The 19,341-nt window shown below is 47.8% G+C and overlaps 2 protein-coding genes and 1 long non-coding RNA gene across 7 annotated transcripts in view; 2 read left to right on the forward strand and 1 right to left on the reverse strand.

Annotated features, from left to right (window-relative positions):
* Positions 1–5,736, forward strand: part of PDHA1 (pyruvate dehydrogenase E1 subunit alpha 1) — a 34,746-nt gene extending 29,010 nt beyond the window's left edge. For both annotated transcript variants that reach the window (XM_082375797.1, XM_082375796.1), the window contains exons 9-11: positions 1,224–1,291; positions 2,489–2,597; positions 3,096–5,736. In XM_082375797.1, coding sequence (XP_082231923.1) covers positions 1,224–1,291; positions 2,489–2,597; positions 3,096–3,260 — 342 coding nt within the window. In that variant the 3' untranslated portion in view covers positions 3,261–5,736. The remainder of the gene's footprint in view (positions 1–1,223; positions 1,292–2,488; positions 2,598–3,095) is intronic.
* The window catches only part of LOC309620021, a 601,726-nt gene that overhangs the window by 300,251 nt on the left and 282,134 nt on the right, over positions 1–19,341 (forward strand). The gene's annotated exons all lie outside the window — the stretch shown is intronic.
* The window catches only part of MAP3K15 (mitogen-activated protein kinase kinase kinase 15), a 148,157-nt gene continuing 132,592 nt past the window's right edge, over positions 3,777–19,341 (reverse strand). For 3 of the 4 annotated variants that reach the window (XM_082375481.1, XM_082375480.1, XM_082375482.1), the window contains 9 exons: positions 16,420–16,577; positions 12,600–12,783; positions 11,805–11,967; positions 11,216–11,390; positions 10,263–10,448; positions 9,525–9,630; positions 8,355–8,580; positions 6,553–6,665; positions 3,777–5,643 (listed from right to left, as the gene is read on the reverse strand). In XM_082375481.1, the coding sequence (XP_082231607.1) occupies positions 5,522–5,643; positions 6,553–6,665; positions 8,355–8,580; positions 9,525–9,630; positions 10,263–10,448; positions 11,216–11,390; positions 11,805–11,967; positions 12,600–12,783; positions 16,420–16,577 (1,433 nt within the window). In that variant the 3' untranslated portion in view covers positions 3,777–5,521. The remainder of the gene's footprint in view (positions 5,644–6,552; positions 6,666–8,354; positions 8,581–9,524; positions 9,631–10,262; positions 10,449–11,215; positions 11,391–11,804; positions 11,968–12,599; positions 12,784–16,419; positions 16,578–19,341) is intronic. The other variant, XM_082375483.1, reaches the window with a different exon arrangement.

Consider the following 19,341-nt stretch of genomic DNA (forward strand, 5'->3'; position numbering starts at 1 on the left):
TGAGACTAGGGGTCCACGCCCTGGGTGGCGGGTATCATCCCCCTCTCTCCCAGTTCCTGAAAGAATATGTGGCGTCCAACAGTATGTGGAAACAGGATCAGTAGTTTATAGTGTGTGTTGACTTTCTCAGCCTGACCAAAGCCTGATCTTGGAATTAGGGGAGGGTCTGGAAAAACCCCTTCGTCACCATCCCCTTAGCCTAACCAGCCGTGCTTCCAAATGGCTACGGGATGATTAACAATCAATAGGTGACAGTTACTGAGAGATGGTATGTCAGGCAACGCGCTAAGCACTTAGGTATTACCTTTTTTAATCAGCGCAACTCTGAGCTGGGTTAATTACTGTTTTGTAGGTGAGGAAACTGAGGTATGTAGCTACTATACAGTACAGCCAGAACTGGAACCTGAGCACTTGGATTCCATCCCCCGCCCTCTTTTAACTACTACACCAAACTGCCCAAGGATCCTAGATCCACCCCATCCCCTCTGTTCGAAGTTGTCTTCTAAAAGGGGGCTGGTGTAGCATGAGCAAGCTACCTCGTGGTAGCCGGACTCTCCCAGTCGCAGGATCAGCACCTGCCAACTTTCTGGTACACACTAGCCAGATCTCTGTGAAGCAGGATTGGTTGCCGTCCGCTACAAAACACTGCATGAAATGGGTGTGACGTAGAAATTCACCTATCCAGCCTCTCTTCATGTGTGCTGGGAAGTGGAGAAGTACGAGAGGACTAGAGGTTAGCTTTTCATCTTACTCTGTTAAGGTTTATGTTAGTATTTTTCTCTAGCCTTGATCAGAATGCTTATAGATGATTTCGCCTGTGACCGGGGGAGTGGGCGGAAAGACTAGCATATTGACCCTGAAGATAAATGCCACCCCTGCTTCCTGATAGGCTTTTCTTCATTAAATCTATGGTGTTCTTAAAGAATTATATATCAAATGCAATTCTGGTGAAATAGAACCCATTGACATTACATAAAGAATTGTCTGCCTTTTTGATTCAAAATATGCTGCAGGGGGTGGCTTTTATTAATAAGTTCCTGTTAATAATAAGAAGGATGAAACATGCAATAAATAGGTAATAGAAATGAGAAGAGATAATGAGTCAGTCAACTAAGAAGAAATTCTTAACAACTCAGATCTGATGAAGGTATTTGATCCTGAAAGGATGTACGTTTGAGGCTGTGGCCATTGTTTCACCTAACCTTCACTGGGTTCTGTTTTAGGGGCCCATACTGATGGAGCTGCAGACTTACCGTTACCATGGACACAGCATGAGTGATCCTGGAGTCAGGTGTGGTCGTGGGAAAACTTGAGTGTGGTATCCGAAGTGGATGGGCTTTGAATGGTGCTACTTACATGAAAAAGCAAAGCGTTTCAGTGTTTGCTTTTGAAGCCAGACACCAGTTGGCTTCATGCATTGATTTAGTAGTTAGTCTGAGCCTGAAAGCCGTGCCTTCCAATAAATTGGTTCCAATATAGAAAGCATTCTGAAAATTCCTACAGTTATCTAGTGTGTACATGTTAGTTAGCATGAGCACCAATAAGAAAACAATTGCAGAGAGGAATTGTTGCATAAAACAGGACTGATGGTAGAGTAGTATACTTGGGGGCATTTTTACCTTTTGTAGGCATTACCCCAGATTCTCTCATGGCATATTCCTCTTCTGGCTGGTATGGAGCAAGACCAAGTAGCACATGGGATATTCCATATGTTGAAATAAATCAGTCAAAAAAAAAAAAAAAAGGAGTTTTGTCACCTGGTAACTCTGGCATGTAATGCTGCAATCCCGGAGTGTGGCATAATTAATTAAGAGTAGATTTAGTCAAAGTAAGCCGTAATAAAGTCTTCTTTGAGTATAGAATGAAGGTCTAAGGGAAAATGTTATGAAGAGCAACTTATATGGAAGAAAGCACTTTTGGTGTAATTCTGTTCTTAAAAAAATGGTAGAGCCTTTCTTTGCTTTTAGTGTTATTTCAAATGCTGTAGGACAAGGGTCAATTCTACAACCAAGAATCGGAAAACCTCTCCAAGTTTTTGCCACCACACTGCTCTGTGGTCTTAAGGGAGAAAGGCAAGGCACATATTTTTTCCTGCTTAGCCTTCTGCTGCCTCAAAGGTTATAGCTATCACCACAGAAAACCATCTCCCCTGCCTCCACACACTTAAAGAGGCTCCACCACTACCTTCATGCCCTACCTCTAGATCAAAGCAGCAAATAGAAACTTGGCCCCCTGTTGTCAGAATGCCAGAGAAGCCAGGTGAATTGCCATTGTAGAGTTTTCTATAAAGACAGAGCAGCTCTTTCTTTCTTACAGAGTATTAGGATGAGTTCTTGTATTTTGAAAGTACATAATTCTGCCCTTCCTACGGTGACATAAGTACTGATGTGCTCCTTTGTCTCAGAAACATACTGCTGTGTTTCACAGACTGTCTTTGCTATACCGGCACTGTTCTTACCTACTTGTAACTCTGTTTCCCTCCCTATAGTTACCGTACACGAGAAGAAATTCAGGAAGTTAGAAGTAAGAGTGATCCTATCATGCTTCTCAAGGATAGGATGGTGAACAGCAATCTTGCCAGTGTTGAAGAACTAAAGGTACAGTGACTCTTGATGGTTTAAAAGTCTGCCTTTGAAGGTTGGCTCTCCTTTTTGAGCAGTTTTTCTCTACACAAGAAGCTGCCACTCCTAGGTAAACTAGGTAAGTAAATGGGAAAGTACATATTGTATTGGGTTGGCCCGTAAGATGGCATGGGAAAACGCGAACGAACTTTTTGGCCAACCCAGTATTTTTCACGGGACATTAAACTCCTCCACCATCAGTTCTTCTTTCCTGAAAATATACTTGATTTTTAATTCATAAATGTTCCCTCGCCAGGGTATATGTCTAAAATGTTGGTATCTGTACTCCAGAGTACTCCTTCGTGGATCGTTGTGTCATTTTTAAAATAACATTTTCAATAATAATAGGTACACTTCCAGTACTAGTAGAAGCGTTAACAACTAGCAACAGGTTCCCAGTAGAACAAGTTGGTACCTAAGCTGCTGTCTGTCTATTCAGAACAGCTCTTGAACTATAATCTGATTGATTTTTAGGAAATTGATGTTGAAGTGAGGAAAGAAATTGAGGATGCTGCCCAGTTTGCTACAGCTGATCCTGAGCCACCTTTGGAAGAACTCGGCTATCACATCTACTGCAGCGATCCGCCTTTTGAAGTCCGGGGGGCAAACCAGTGGATCAAGTTTAAGTCCATCAGTTAATGCGAGATGGTTACACGTTCAGTGGGCTATTCGGCAGCAACTGTAAGGAATGCTTTGGGTTCTCAACTTTGTTAAGGAGGAAAAAAACCTATAGAAAGAAAGTGTAGATTTAGATAGATAGATAGTGTAATTGCATGTGGTTTGTACAGTGTTGCATTAAAAGGTATAACGTCTTTTAATGTTAAATCTTAAGGATAGTATGGATCTTATAAAGGTTATTTTAGTTATGTAGGTCTTAAAATAGGTAATAAGAGTTTGCTTAACCCTCCTTCAAATTACTTCTTTAAAATAATTCTATTTGGTTTAGTTGTATACTAGTTTTAACAAATACTTTTTTAGTTACTAAAAGGAAAAAACAATTCCTTATATGCCTGTCCAACTCTGCCACCTTTTTGTGGGGCGATCATTGTCCTGTCCCTCCCAGTGCCCAACAGCTTACCTGGTGTACCCTAACGTGCACACACGCCCCCATTTGTGTGCATGTTGGTGCTGAAGCCTGTTCACACTGAACCATCATTTCTCCTTAATAAAACACAATATTTATTATAACCAGGCAGGGGTAGAAGGACAATTCGATTTTTAAATAAGACTACTTCATTTTAAAGGCCAAATAACTTAGTTTTCTCCATTTATGCATTCAGTATAAATATGAAGCTATTTTCTTAATAGTTTTCTATTTACATTCATATCAAACATTAAATACAAGGCATATTCTTATCAATTTTATCTTTTTTGAATTTTAAGTGCAATTCCAGTTAATAGTAATGTATGGAATGTATAATCTAAAACAGTGATTCCCAGCCTAGTAATAATGTATGAAATGTATAATCTAAAACAGTGATTCCCAGCCTAGTAATAATGTATGAAATGTATAATCTAAAACAGTGATTCCCAGCCTAGTAATAATGTATGAAATGTATAATCTAAAACAGTGATTCCCAGCCTAGTAATGTATGAAATGTATAATCTAAAACAGTGATTCCCAGCCTTTTTGTTATTTTAAACACCTGTTGTTTCACCTTTCCAGCAAATATTTTTCCATTGAAGTAAATTAAACTAAAATTCATTTTTAAGGATTCCCTAATACTCTGGGATGTCAAGACCAGGTTTTACAGTCACTCTTTTCACAATACCTACAAGTTCTACTCACCTTGAAAACATGTTGATAAATAAAAGGTTAAAATTTTTTCCATAATTCTTTAAAACTTCAAGTTCTTAAATTGTTCATTGAACATGTGGTGTTTCCCTTGTGTAAATGCAGCAGAATTCGTGTGTATCTTAACAGAAGCTTTAACAACAAAGATGTCAGCTCTTTGCTCCCTCTGTCCCCTGGCTTAGCTGATTGATTAAGCCTCATCTTGGGTTGCCGGGGCCCCATGATCCTGTCTTCTGTACTGGGAGACTGCAGTCCAGAGCCTGCAGAGGAGACCACCGCTACGAAACAAACAGGAGTCTTCTTTAGAGTCGTAAGAGAAGATAACTTCAAAGCAACACAGCAAAATACTTCTTTAGGAGCCCTTATGGCAAAAGCTATAGTATATACTTCCAGACTTGTCTAGGTTTGCTGTCTAGTCTTAAAAATGCAGTCCCTAACTTAAAAACTTAACTAAAATAGCAATATGTTCTCTTCACATATAGGAATATGTTCTCGTCACATATGGAGGTGACACTTGTGCCTTAGCAGGAGTGGGACATGGCCTGAGAGGTATTGTACAGGAGTGCTGGTGCATCTGTGCAGAGCAGGCTATTTAAGATGACATCGGGATGAAAATGCAGGGTGCAAGTTAAAGAAGGAAGGGTTTGGGTGTAGCCCACTGGCATCTCATGTCTCTCTTCACTCCACTCCCAGCCAGGCCTGTCTCTTGACTTTTCTTACTGGGCCTTTAGCTTCTGCCCCCTCTCCGCTTTTCCCCAACTTTAACCTTGGAAAACTCCAGAGTTTGGAGTGAGGTTGGTAGTTTTTTTCCTGACTAAGCCATAGAAAAGGGAGTTAACGTTAATGAAGGGGGGAAAGTTACCAGCAATTTGTTTTCTACTGCTTTACTTAAAAGCCTAATTACACCAAAAAAGTCATTTTCTGTTCCACAAAGTGTTTGTTTTGAGGCTATTCTTACCGTAGTCTAAGGTACCTTAGGTCTTCCTTAGTGATATCATTAAGAATATCAGAAAGTGTATAACCTTCTTCAAGAATCTGAAACAAAGATCAAATACATTAAGAGCTAAGCAGCTCTGTAATGATAGCACAGGAATGGTTTGTTTGGTTATAAGTTTACCTTTTCAATTGTTTTCGTATCCGCTCCTTGCAGTTGCAACCAATCGACAAGCTCTTTATCTGTTCTCTGCCCGTAAGACCGAGGAGGGGACGCTGAGTTCTCTGTAATCTCTGTAATGATTAGAAATTTATGTTGTATACTGATGTGTAACAGCAAAACTCTTCAAGTAACAAGTTGGATGAAATAAACTTTCCAGAATGTGATGTGAAAAGGAAATGGATTAAACCTGGCTCAGCTGCTCTGCTACAACACTGTGCAACAGTCCATAGTCCTTGGAGTCACTTTACAGAGATTAAAAATATTCCGTACCTGTGATACCTTTAATATATCAAACTTCAAACTAATTATCTCCTACTTTAAATGTGTATTCCCATCTTTAAAATGCCTTTTCTAAAGAATCATATCCCTAACTGCACTGGAATTCAAATGAGGAAATAGGTTTTAATACTGAGATTTGGCCTCACAGCTTATCCATTCCACATTCCAAGAGGCAGCTGTAGCCCTTTTGGGCACCAAATGCATAAGGCTGGTTGACTGAGGTATAATTTATGCCATAAACCACCCTTTTTAGGTATGCAGTGCTAAGAACTTTGACAAGCAGAGTCACGTAGCCACCACCACAATCAAGATAGAGATATTTCTATCACGCCAGAACGTTCTCGTGGCCTTTTATCATCAATTCCACACACACCCCCCACCCAGTTCTGATTTATTTTCTGTCCCTGTAGTTTTGCCTTTAATAGAATACTGTATAAATGTTCTACATGTATGGAATCATAATATGTAGCCTTTTTGAATCTGGCTTCTCTCACTTGCATAATGCATTTGCGATTCATCTGGTTGGTTTTGAATGTACTGGTAGTTCCTTTTTATTATTGACCAGTATTCCAGAATCTACTGGAGTACTTACTGGTCTGATCGAGAATTAACCTCAACTGTTTCAAGGCTGACTAGAATACTAGCCAGATTTTGAATGGTCTCACACACACATAAGTCAGAGCAAGTGGAAAATCACTCACCATTAGATTTGAATTGTAACTGCAGGTGATACAATTCTTGAGTTTTCTGTTCTAGGGTTTGCTGTAGAAGATTCTGGTAGTCTCTCTCTTTTTGAACTAGATGTTCCAAAAGTCTGGTTTAAAAAAAAAAAACAAAAAAGCCATCCTCCAGAGAGAGCCTAATACCATTCAATTCAATTCAAACATTTGTTGAACAGAGGCTTAAAAAAAAAAAAAAAATGGCACAATCCCAATGGTCAGTCTAGTTTCTTCAAAGTTGTGTGATCAAGTTCCAGCCTGTACATGGGCACCTTTCTTGTGCTTCCTCCCCTTGTAAACAAAGACCAACGCTCAGGGCATGGGTATATTTTGTCTCAGAATGTATCATGAACCAAAAGATGACCTGATGGTGATCAGTAGAACTCAGCCAACTTGTCTCCCTAAGTCAGGTCAAGTCGCTGAAACTAGTGGTCAGGCCCTTCCCTCCTCACCAGAGACTAAGCCAAGGAGAGAGAAGCCCTGCTGCTGTTGGAACAGCTAGGGGGAAGGAGGAACTGCAGGAAAGACGCTGCTTGGAAGGTGGGAGGGACATACTGCGAACACTTACCCAAGACCGCGCTAAACGCTTCACGGGGCTTGGTCTCACAGACACTACTCAGGACAGATGTGTTGCCCTCGTCAGCATCACTCAGGGCAAAAGGTGCCTTCCTGCTGTGCCCAACAGCAGCTAAGGCATCTCTATCCTACAAGGGCAGGCATGTCTGTAGGAGCTGTGCGTCTGTCAGCCATTTGCAGTCAGGTGCTGGCTGCTGTCTCATTACTAATTCTACTGAGATGGAAGATAACAATATTGACTCTGGAAAGGAATAACCTTTGAACCCATATATAACATTTTATGAATTTGGTGATTATAAACCTTACCAGAAACACATTTTAAAGAAGTGCTAAGTACTACTATCAACTTTCACATGTGTCATTTTTTCAAAACTTAAAAAAGCTTTGCCACCACTACCAGTTAATTAAAACTCTGGGCCTTTCTAAAAAGAAATGATTAGATCTGCCTAAGATTAAACTTCAGAGATCCCTAGGGGTGTATACAACTTTTCTTCCGAAATAGGTACGCCTGACACCATTTGTCCCCGTTAAATTTTAGCATTCCCAATGACCACTGGGCAACAAGGCATCATTTGGAACCAGTACCAACTAGTTTGCTAAGCCCACTGACGACGTGGTTCCCCAGAGCAAATGGGAATCATTTTGTTCATTTAACAAATATTTTTTTGAACACCTACTATGTGCCTGGAAATGAACAAAAGAGCCCAACTCTTGTGGGAACCTCACGGCAGTGCCAGGGTCCGCTGTCTGGGAAGGCGGTTCACTAATGCCTGCCTAGGGATCATGATAAAACACAAGGGAGAGATTCAAAGAGGAGAGGGCAGACTTCCTTGGGGTCAGGGTTATGGGATACCTGTCCATCGACGCAGGTGCTAACTGACCCCCAACTCGGCTACTTCGGCAGGGGCGGGCCGCAGATGTCCCCCCGAGTTGCTGGACCCACACACCATGTCAGGGAACCCATCTCTGTAGAGACAGAGAAAACTCCGAGATGCTGCTGCCTTTAGTACGGCTTGTGGCAAGGCACTCTACGTCTCTGACTCCCAGCATTAAAAAAAAGGGAGGCATCCTTCTAGTCCCCCAGCTGAAGCTGAGACTGTCTCCTTGCGCAGTTCCTTGGGGGTAAAGATGCTTTTCTGAGACCTGGGTGAGGCACTCGACCACTGAGTTGCCGGGCTGGTCCGGCTCATTGTCCCACCCCTGCCCACCTGTTGGTCTCCTGCCTGAGCTTGCTCAGCTGGAGGCTCAGATGCTGCTGGTGGAGCTGCTGGGGCTGGGCCTCCCGGGCAACTGCTGGAACGGGCCCGCTCCACCCACACGCCGCCTGCGCCTCGCTGCCGCGTGGGTCTGCCGGGGGATAGTGCTCTTCCGCCTCATCCGTGTCCTTATCCACCCCTTCGGTCTCTGAGGCGGCCTCAAAGTGGGCTTGGAGCTCTGTGGAATCACGGAAGAAAAGGACCACGGTTCAGCAAGGCCAGGGCTTGGTGTAGCTTACGTCCCGGGCCAGCAAACGAGGCTGTTCAGAGGCCGGCCAGGCCAATGCGACGCTCCATCAGGGGACTGCTGACTTTATAAAACGGAGGGGAGACTATTTCACTTAGCTCTGCAGTGAAAAGATGGTCCCCACCACTTCACAGATAAGGAAACAGACTACAAGGTGTTAAGTTAGTTAGCCAAGGGCAGTTTTAAAAAGGGACAAGCAGGCTTCCACCCAGGCCCGTGTTTTTACTACAGACACTTTCCTGCTTGGACTGGGGAATAATGAAGTCCTGGGGTTTAACAAGCCACCCCCAGAAGCTGAGCCTGGGCAGAGTGCATTCAGGGGAGCAGGCAGAGGATGACAGGGAGGGAGCAAAGTAATGAAGTGGCAGTGTTAACCAAAGCGCCGCATAACCTCCCTTCCTAGGAAGAAGGCACCGCAGAAGGAGAATCAACTTGGGTATTAAGCTGCTCTAACATTTCAAAAATAGAGCCTATAAAAGCCAAAGATTTCTGCAGCTACCACATGATGATTCTGAGAGAGGAGACTGAGCCGTTAAATCGTCAACCAACTAGGAGGCATTGCTGAGCACACAAGATGATGCACTGTAGGATCCAGGCCGTCAGGCTCAGTGCTCCTTTGAGATCCTGAGTTTAGTCTACCTGCGGTGCGTGCTCCTCAGTTATGCCTGGGGGCATGTAAAAACACATCACCAGGAGATGTTCTTAGAATCACAGAATCTTGGCCCTAAAGGGGTCTGTGACATCATTTACTTAATTGCAGGGACGTATATAGCCAAGATGGGAAAGGGAGAGCAACAATTGGTGAGTACAGAGGACCTGTCTGACCTTTTCCATAGCCACCTGAAGTTGACCTTGACCGAAAAGAGGGCCCTTACCTGGGATGAGGATGGTGACTGCAGCCTGCACCGCTCGACGGATGATGTTGTCCATTGCAAACATCCAGTGGGGCCTAATTAAGTGGTTCCTCAAAATTTTATTTACCTACAAATCACAAAAATCCAGATTTCTGGTCCATTGTACTTTTAAGAAATAGTTCTTACTAATTCGAATTTGCTTCTACTCTGAGATAAAGGGTTAACCATGCTGCCCTGAGTTTCTACCTGACTTATGTTTCTTCTGGACTAAGTCTTCCTTTAAGCTGACCCCAAGTCACACGGGGGTCTAGGGGACAGGTACAGAGATCGGAGCTACCACATGGGCCTCTTCATTGTTTATTCAACGAACATTTATGAAGCATCTATGAAACCTCAAGCTCTGTGTTGGGGACTTGAGACACAAAGCTAAGCCAGACATGATCTTGGGCCTGGAGCAACTCACACCTGTCGGGCAGACACATAAGCTTAAACCCCACACCTACCCAGCTGGCAGATGCCACTCGTTCCCAAATCCTACACTCCTGCTCTCCGTGGCCAAATGCAATCAGACCAGTCACTTGTACACACATATTCAGTGTTTAGAAAACTGCTGACACTTGGGATTCAGGCGTAAACAGGTGAGAAGAGATGGAGACTACGGGAGATGATGGCAATCGAACTCCATGGTCTTGGCTGTGAGCCACTTCAGTGGGCTTCCTACCTTCTGGCATGTTCTCTAGGGCCAAATGGAGCACTTACAGCATCCTGAAATCCAAAGAGTACCAGATGAATCTGATTGATGGACGAGCTGTCAAAGTCCAGGTCCACCTTTAGCTTTGATATCGTGGATGCCATCACCCTGTGCTCCGGGCAGTGGATGAAGTCTCTCAGGATCGCAATTATTCGCTTGATGTGGCCGACTGAGAGATGCAACTCTTCTGAACTCTGATCACCAACCCCCCACCCAAAAAAATCAGTCACTGAGTAATTCAGAGAGAGGGAGGGAAAATCCAAGAAGTACTGTGGGCAACGAGATTAACCAGACTGTCCATTATCCCTTTGCTGATGGAACTGGGGACTTCCCAGGTGAGACATGGCCTCTGGTCCTGGAATTTCCTCCATATCCTTCCTGTTAGAGGGTTATGTGGCCCCCCTCTCCTCTCTGGCTCGCAAACAACAGAACTAAGCCCCTCAAGGAATGGTCTGCCATCCTGCTTAACCCCTTGTAAACCACCCTCCACCCCCAACAGGCCTTGTCAGAAGGCACAGTTATAGTGGGCAGTGGCCTCTTGCTAGAAGGACCTTTTCCCATCCAAAATGAGTTAAAACTCAAATATTTCCATCCGTAACCTTTCTTCCTAAAGCGGCTGTTCTCCCAGCTTCTGCGGGCAACTGGTGCAGCTGGGGGTTAACTGGGCTTTGTGCTGCCATTTGGCTTGCTTTCCACCAGGAGGCAGCACTGCCCCATCAGTGCCTGGTTTCACCGCAGTGTTAACGCAAATGCAAATTCAGACTTCAGTGGAGTCTATTTTTTTTTTGTATTTTCTTTTGTTTTGTTGGAAAAGGGAAGGACGTTGGGAAATACTTAGGATGGTTACTGTAACTGTGCAAATGCTCTAGGGTAGCAGGAACACCAGGCCCATTTGGACCTCTTCTGGGACCTGGCCTTGGGCGGAGGGGGTGGGACTGCAGCTCCCGCACTCGGCCTGTACCTGGGCCACGCACTCCTGCAGGTTGGAAGCCACCTGGTTCCGCTGCTCCCAGAGGATCCTGTAGAGGATGGCACGGCGCTCTCTGTCCTTGCGCAGCAGGAAGAGGCCCGGGTCCCTGTCCTCCAGGGATGAGGCTGCGCTCTGGTCCTCTGAGGCCGAGCTCTCATCAGGAACACTGCGGACAAACGCAGGCGACAATCCCCCGCCTCCCAGGGACACCGTGGGGGAGGGGCTAAGAGGTGGCTCCTCCGCAGCCCCTCCCTCAAGAAGATGCACCAGTGTTGGGGGCGAGGGGAAAGACGGGGAAGGGAGGAAGGGCGAAGGAGGGGGGTAAGAGGGAGACAATAAGGGGTGACAGGGGCGGGAGGAGGAGGAAGCAGGAGGGAAGGGGAAGCGACGAGGGGGAGGGGAGGAAGAGGAGAAGGAGAGGGGAAGGGACAGAGAGTGACCTCACTGCCCTCCTCACTCTCACCGTCAGTGGCCGCCCTGGCTGCCCTACTGATCGTGCAGAAAGGAAGCGAAAGCCCTTCACGGCCATCTGTATTACACCTGGGAGGGACTCTGTCCCCTGAGGGGTGGGTGGCCGTACCTGAGCAGGTGGCTGAGCCGGTGCGTGGGCGGCGGGGACTTCTCGAAGAACACGTAGGGCTGGGCATCGGAGTCCGGGGAGACTGAGCCATGCTCGCTGTTGCTGCCGCCCCCCATCAGCTCCCCCGCCAGGGGCAGGGTCAGCGTGGGGCCCCGGGGACCCTCTGTGCGGGGCAGCCGGGGATGGGGAGGGTGAGCCCCAGGCAGCCCCTTGGGCCACGTGACCCACCCAGGGGCCTAAGCCTGCGCTGCTCTAACTGGGGGTGCAAGCGATCACCCAGGGATCCTGGGGAGGTGGAGGTTCTGCTTCAGTGGGTCCGGGATGGGCCCGAGACTCTGCATTTCTAACCAGCCCTTCGGACACGCTGAGACAGCGAGTCACTCTCTGGGTGCAAGATGCTGAGCCACCATGTCCCAGCTCCCGACCCCATCCACACCGGGACCACTCATATCACTGCCCGGTAGGACTTACTGCCCCAGAAGGGGTTGCTTGCTTCGGTGGCCTGCAGGACAGACACCCTTTAATCAAGGTCGGGAGCAGCACAGGGTGACAGGCCAGGCTCTGCAAAACCCCAGCCAGGGTACCGCCCGCCTCCCTCCCTGGCGCAATCCCAAAGGAAGGCTTTAATGGGGCATTGGGAATGTGAGGGTACGTCGCTGTCACCTATGGGGCTCCCTGTGTCTCCGTGCCCCACACCTAATGCACCAGCCCCACCGCTCTTCACAAAGACGGGCACCATGTGGGAAGCTCAGCGCTCGGGAGAGCTGGCACCCCAGCCATCCCGGTAGGCCTCACCTGCCGACTTGAAAGCAATTCGGTTCTTCTTGCCCTTGTTCACCTGCCTTAAGAAACCCTCTTGGAGCAGCCCAGCAGCGGTGACACGTTTGTGGGGGTCAGGCTCAAAACAGGATAAAACGAAGGCTCTGGCTTCAGCTGAAAGGGTTTCCGGAATCTCAGGGTGAATCTTAAACATCCCCACCTACATTGAAGGGAGAGGTGACCGATGGAACAGTGTGGTCTCGGGCAAATCCAGGTGTACATACCTTCCACACAAAGCTCCTGTACCTGCCATCCTAGGAGGGGCTGATGATGGATTCCAACAATGGCCTCAATGACTGGTATCCACGTCCTGGCCCCGGCTGGCCTCTGGGGACTTTGCTTTGCCCAGTAGATTGTGGGGGAAGTGATACTGGTGGGGGGTTCAGAGTCTAGGCCTTAAGAGGCCTCAGGGCTTCTGCTCTAGTCCTCTTGGAGCTCTGAGATCACTACGCAGGGAGGACGCCCAGGATGAAGGGCCACGTGTGAGAGGCCCTCCGAGAGCATCGCGCCCCAGCCAAGCCACCACACCAGTGAGCCCAGGCAAGAGCAGCGGAAGAGCCAAGCATCAGCCCACAGAATTGTGAGAAGTCAAAGGTGATTATTTTAAGCCTCTAAAGTTCTGGGGTCGTTTGTTACGCAGCAGAAGGTAACTGAGATGAGTCTTGGATGACAGGCTGCAGCAGGAGGCTCTGAGGGTGCTCAGAGGCACCTGTGGTCTGTTCCTCGATACACAGGGCCACCGAAAGACACCCGCACACGTCTCAGTCTCTGCGCGTTCACAGCCCAAATCTCCAACCTCCAGCTGTAAACCACAGGCAGAGCAAAGCTGGAGGCTGGTAAACTCAGGGCCCACGCCCTCATCCCCACGGGGTGCAACTGGCTGAGGGAGGCGGAGCTGCCCTTTCCTGTTCAGGCTCCTGCTGCAATTTCTGCTTCAGCTCCACTGCTGGCCAGCTCATCATCGTCCTGCTACAGGCTCTCTGTCCCTGCGCCCTGTAGGGGAGCAGGAGTTGGGGCTGAGTTGTCACGTCTCACTGTGACATGGGAATGCTTCCACGAGCTCCGCTCATCCATCCTGCATAACTGTTCCCATCGGGGATGGCTCTCCATTCATCTGAGGCGTTGTCATCTTTAAAGTTCACAGTCTTCTCCTCATCGTTTCCAAGCCCACCCAATGAGCCAGGAGTGGAAGCCATTCTGTCCTCCAGATCCACCCCATTCCCAGCTCCTCGGCAACCATGGGGCTGGCGTGGCCTCCCCTGCCCCCTCAGTGAGACCGGGGCGCTGCCGAGAGCAAACTGCAAGCCTCCGACTTCACAGCCTGAAGTCCCTGGACCAGGGGCGCACCAACTGCTTCTGACACGCAGCTCCTCATGGGCAGGATGGAGAGTTTGGCATTGAGGGGAGGGGGAAATGGGGTATTACTATCCACTGGGCACACATGGCACTTAAACAGATGAATAATTTCTAGCGATCTGCTGTACAGTGCTGGACCTTGAGTCAACAATACTGTTATGAGGGTAGATCTCATGTTGTGTTCTTACCACAATAACACAACATTTTCAAAAAACGAGTTTTGGATTTTGAGAACACTAAACACTGGATAGAATTCAACCCACAAGATCTGAAATGCAGGGCACATCCCAGCTGGCACCCCTCGCCTGAGGGGTGGGGACATAAGAGCACTAGGGGGGTCCAGAGACAAAAACTCAGGACAAGAACTCAGAGAGGAAGGGAGTAGCTTCTCCCCGGGCTCTCGAGAAGAAAAGAGCAAACATGGGCACTATGTTATTTATTTATTTTTAATAAATTTATTTTTGGCTGCGTTGGGTCTTCATTGCTGCACGCGGGCTTTCTCTAGTTGCGGCGAGCGGGGGCTACTCTTCGTTGCGGTGCGCGGCCTTCTCACTGCGGTGGTTTCTCTTGTTGCGGAGCACGGGCTCTAGGCGCGCGGGCTTCAGTAGTTGTGGCACATGGGCTCTAGAGCGCATGCTCAGTAGTTGTGGCGCACGGGCTTGGTTGCTCCACGGCATGTGGGATCTTCCCGGACCAGGGCTCGAACCCGTGTCCCCTGCATTGGCAGGTGGACTCTCAACCACTGTGCCACCAGGGAAGCCCGCCAGCTGGTATTTATTCCAAGGCCTGTAACTGAAGCTGCAGGAAGATCTTTGCCAGCCCCAGGTGGGTCCATCCTAGACAGACATGGAAAGGCTGGAAGGTCACTGCTGCCTGCCAGCCGCGGTGTTCAGGGTCTTGTTGGGATTGCAGGCGCCAGGAGACACTCGTCAACTTGAGATCTTGGCTTTAGGGCTACCTGACAGCCGCTGGGAGGGTGGGAAACTCAGAGAACCTTCTGCAGGGGCTGGGCTGAGGAGTGCACCAAGGCATCACAGCACAGGGCGTTCAGAACCCGCTGAACAGGCTGCACCCAGCTCATGGGCAGAGCCCTGCACTCGGGCCTTTGAGTTCCTTCTGCCGAAGAGACTGAGCCAGAGGGCCTGGCAAGGATGCAGGCGGTGAGGCTGCGGGGCTGACGGGACTAGGAGGCCACCAGGCTTGGCAGAGAAGCAGGAAGAAAGGCCTCTGGAATCACGTTCCATCAGGCTGCTTCCATGTACTGCGACCTTGTCATCCATAAGCAGTGGCCATTTAGCCTTCTGGGACCCTGCTCTCTTCCTTTTTATCTTTGGGGCAAACAAAAGTGCTCTGTGGAAGGTCAGTGCTGGTAACAACCTCTGAAGGCTACAGCTGCTCTTCAACTTCTCCAAGCGTCCACGGAGCCAGAAGCCACAGACCTGACCTTGGATACACTGGCTGTCCTCGCATCAGCTTCCCTTGGGCTCGCAAGCAAGCATGTCCCTTCCCAAGGGAGCATGTCCAGCGTAAAGCCCCACCCGTAGGGCCAGTCAGTACCATGTGGGCCTCAACACACGGGTCACCCTTCCGGTCAGCTCTGGGAAGGCTTTTAGAAGGACAAAGGAGACAGCATCTGATACCCAAAGTTCCTCCTCTCCAAATCTAGACAGAAACCTGTCCTCCAAAGACACTCACCCAACGCGGCCCTTGAGCCTTACCCAGTGTAAGAGCACGTACAGATTAACTGAGAAGCTTAACTCCCTCAGTTGGAAAGAAAGAAAGAGACACCCCCCCCCCTTTCTCAGAGCATTCACTTTAGAAAACCTGTCATTCTAAGTTCTGTGTCTCTCTTCGAGATGCATGTAAATCTTTTTAAAAGCCAAATAAGCCTCTTGCCAGAAATATCTTTCTCAAGGACCTGGAAGCCATCTCTTTGAAATGCCACCACCGAGGAAGGTGGCGCTCCGATGTCCGGGTTTCTGTGGGAAAGCAGGAGCCTAACTTCAGTGGAGCCTTTTGCTCCAAAACTACCTCCTGTCCTAAAGGTTTGAGAAGTTGATCTTTCCTTTGGGTAAAGCCAATTAGCTAACACAAATGGTCACCCTAGTTGTCAGGGGAACCTCGGGTGAACTCCTGTGACCAGTGGTGCTGTCTAGTCCTTGCACCTGAGGACTAGCTAGCATTTCTCTTCAGAACATGGATATAAAGGGTTGCATCTGCTTGGCTATAGGAAAGGCTGAGTTCCGCTTTCCAGTCTCTTAGCGGATTGCCTGTGACGCACATCACATTCTGATTTTATGCTTATTCAAAAATAAAACAAAACAAAACAACCTGTTTGCTTTCTCTTCCACCTTTGTGGAGAGGTTTCTGGATTGGGAGATTTTTGATTTGAATTATATCTCTCCAACACCAGCAACCTAAATCATCCAACATGTCTTACTTTGAACATTGCTGCCTGCGCTTCACCGAGCTCATGGAACGGAGGCCTGCTGGTGGCCATCTCAATGATGGTGCAGCCCAGGGACCAGATATCAGCCGGGGCACCGTACCCACGAGGTCCTCGATCAATAATCTCGGGCGCCATGTACTGCAGAGTGCCTATTGGGAAAAAATACAACAAAGATGGTGGGCACCATATTGTTTAAAAACTAAGTGGACCATTAGTAAACGAGTGTGTGAACTTTAACTCTCGTATTAATGACATACGGGGGCTGGTCTCATGCGTAAATGATGTCATTGCATCTCTTCATTGACCAGAGACATGCAACATGCCTTTCTTTAACACTAGTCACGTTGACAGAGGATCACTCAGCCCCTCGAAGGATAAATGGGCCCAATCTAATTCAATCAACACATATTAGTGCATGGCAGATACAGGGGGACCAGAAGGTAAGAAATGTGGTGCCTGACCTTTAGACGCTGCCTAGTGGAGGAGATGTGGTGACGAGGAGGGTGGCGACAAGGAGGGTGGTGACGAGGAGGGTGGCAGTGGTGATGCTGAGTGTGGTAAGTGCTCTAACAGGTAAACACAGAAGGCGCTGAGAACATGAATGGAAAAGTGCTTGATTCTGCCTGGTTTGAGTCAGGGGAAGCTCTAGCTGTGTCAATTTGGGTCTCTGAGAAATATACCAAGTCAGAATTAGACATACAAGAGATTTACTGGGAGAAGGGGTATGACGGACGGATAAAGGGGGAGGGAGCAGGCTGGGCAGGGGGAGCTGTCAGACTGCAGTGCGGGTCTGACACCCGCGAAAGGAGCGGGAAGGAAGCGTCTCTGATGGCAGAGCACCTCCGAGACAGCTTTGGGCAGGCCGCCGGGGAGGCCCTGACCCACAGCTGCCCACTGGAAGAGTGCCGCACTGGTTCTAGTACCCTCACCATGCTCGGTCATTGGCCAGGAGCAGGCAGGGCAAAGCATGACCTTGCCATGAACATGGTGGCCAATCCAAACGGGTGGTGGCTGGGCTGCCAGTGAAGTAGACTCCTGCCATGAGGCTCGAAGAGGTGGACAAAGGAACAGGAGAACTTTTAGGCAAGGTGAAGAGCTCGAGCCAAAGCCCGTGGGTGTGAAGTATAGAGTGGACCCAGGAGCGCTGTGTGTTCTGAAGGCTCTGGCTTTGGACTTTCTCCTGTGGATCACGAGCCACCAGGGGCTGCCACAGGGAAGGTGGTGATCGGGGGTGGAAGGGGTTGTTGGAGAGATGGGGCAGGGAGGTCAATCAAGGGCTCTAAGAGTAAAATCTTTGGTTTTCCTTGAAACTAATCCTGAGGAAAGAAGAAAGAGGAAAGGGGAATGTGGAAGCAACAGCAGCAGATGCTATGTGCTGGCAAAGAGGTTTATAATAAACAGCGAACTCAGAAATGATATTGGCCATGGTGTGAATAGAGAACACCGATGCGCAGAGAAATTCCAGTCTCTGCCTCAAGATCACACAACCAAAGTAGGTTTCCTGAGTCTTGATCAATGAAAACAAAGGGCTCATTGGTTAAAATAAGCTTGCAGATGCTACCTACTACATCACCCTCCTCTTGAACATCCAATGTCTTATCAGCTTCTTTCCTATGAGCATTTTAAAGGCTCTAGGACAGCTCTGACCAATAGGATGTTCTGCAATAATGGAAATGTTCTATTCTGTGCAGTTCAGTATGGTAGCCACTAGCCACGTACGACTGTTGGGCTCTTGAAATGTGGCTGGTGACACTGAAGAAATGAATTTAAATTAAAAAAAATTTTAAATTTTATTTAATTCTTCCTTATTTAAAGTTAAATATACATTAGGTTGTATCAGTGAGTGCAAGAAATCAGCAGGGCAAAAATGATGGCTTTGGTCTCCCAAGCTGAAAGCCTGGTGGGGAAGTGTTCAGTTGGCTGCAGGGTTGGGCAAGATGGAGGCTCGTAGCACTTGTTGCAGTGTCAGGAAATCTCAGAGCCCCAGGAAGGGAACTTTCAGTGACACCACATCCCCTACAGGCTCCTACTACAGTGAACAACAGAGAGAGAGAACTTGGCAGGGAATGTGCCTTCTAACTAACCCATAATTCATTAACTTAGGAAAGACGTGACACTGTGCTGTTTATTAAGCTGTTATCTCTCAGCTCTGCTACGCTGGGTCTGGGACTGTGCAAACCACATTTCTGCTTTGCCTGCTGCTCCCTGGTGGGTTGGGAGGGGGTGGGGGAAGAGAGCGTGCCTGCGCACAAGCGACAGGAAGGAGAGGTTAGTTAGCAAGCGTCACTTTTGACCCTCAGTTGGTTCCAGTAGCAGCGCTTGGCTCATTACCAGCTTTTTTGTCCCCCCATACTTCCAGAACCGGCCTCATCTTGCCCCCTCAGAGTTACGTGCTCCAGCCCAGTGGCACCCCCCCCCCCACTGAAAGGTTTGAATCCCACACTCCCCTTTGCTCCCTCAAGCCCTAGGGATGTAGGTTGCTTTCTGATAAGTCAGTCCCAGGAAACAGTTCTTTCAACTAAATTCTCTCTGTAAAAATAACTGGGGTGATTTCAATTTTCCTGCCTGGATCCTGACTAATATAATTACTAAAAGTTAATTCTTAAAAGAGCAAGAAAATAAACTTAGAAAGTTATGCAGCAGTAGAAAATAGCACTAAACCAAATTGCAATGGCTTATTGATCCTGACTGAATAACTGTCCTTAGTACAACTGTTTCACAATTGGAGGATTAGTCTGCTTAATGCTAAATTTGGAGATTTTCTTTATATGGAACCATAGTGAACATCACTCTTTCTAAAGGTAGGGACTTAGCAATGACATCCACATTAGTTATTTACTGCTACATAATAAATTACCCCAAAGGAAAAAGGAGCTGGAGGAATCAGGCTCCTGGACTTCAGACTATACTACA

The sequence above is a fragment of the Balaenoptera borealis genome (genome assembly GCF_965194805.1).
Source record: "Balaenoptera borealis genome assembly, chromosome: X".
Classification (NCBI taxonomy): Eukaryota; Metazoa; Chordata; class Mammalia; order Artiodactyla; family Balaenopteridae; genus Balaenoptera; species Balaenoptera borealis.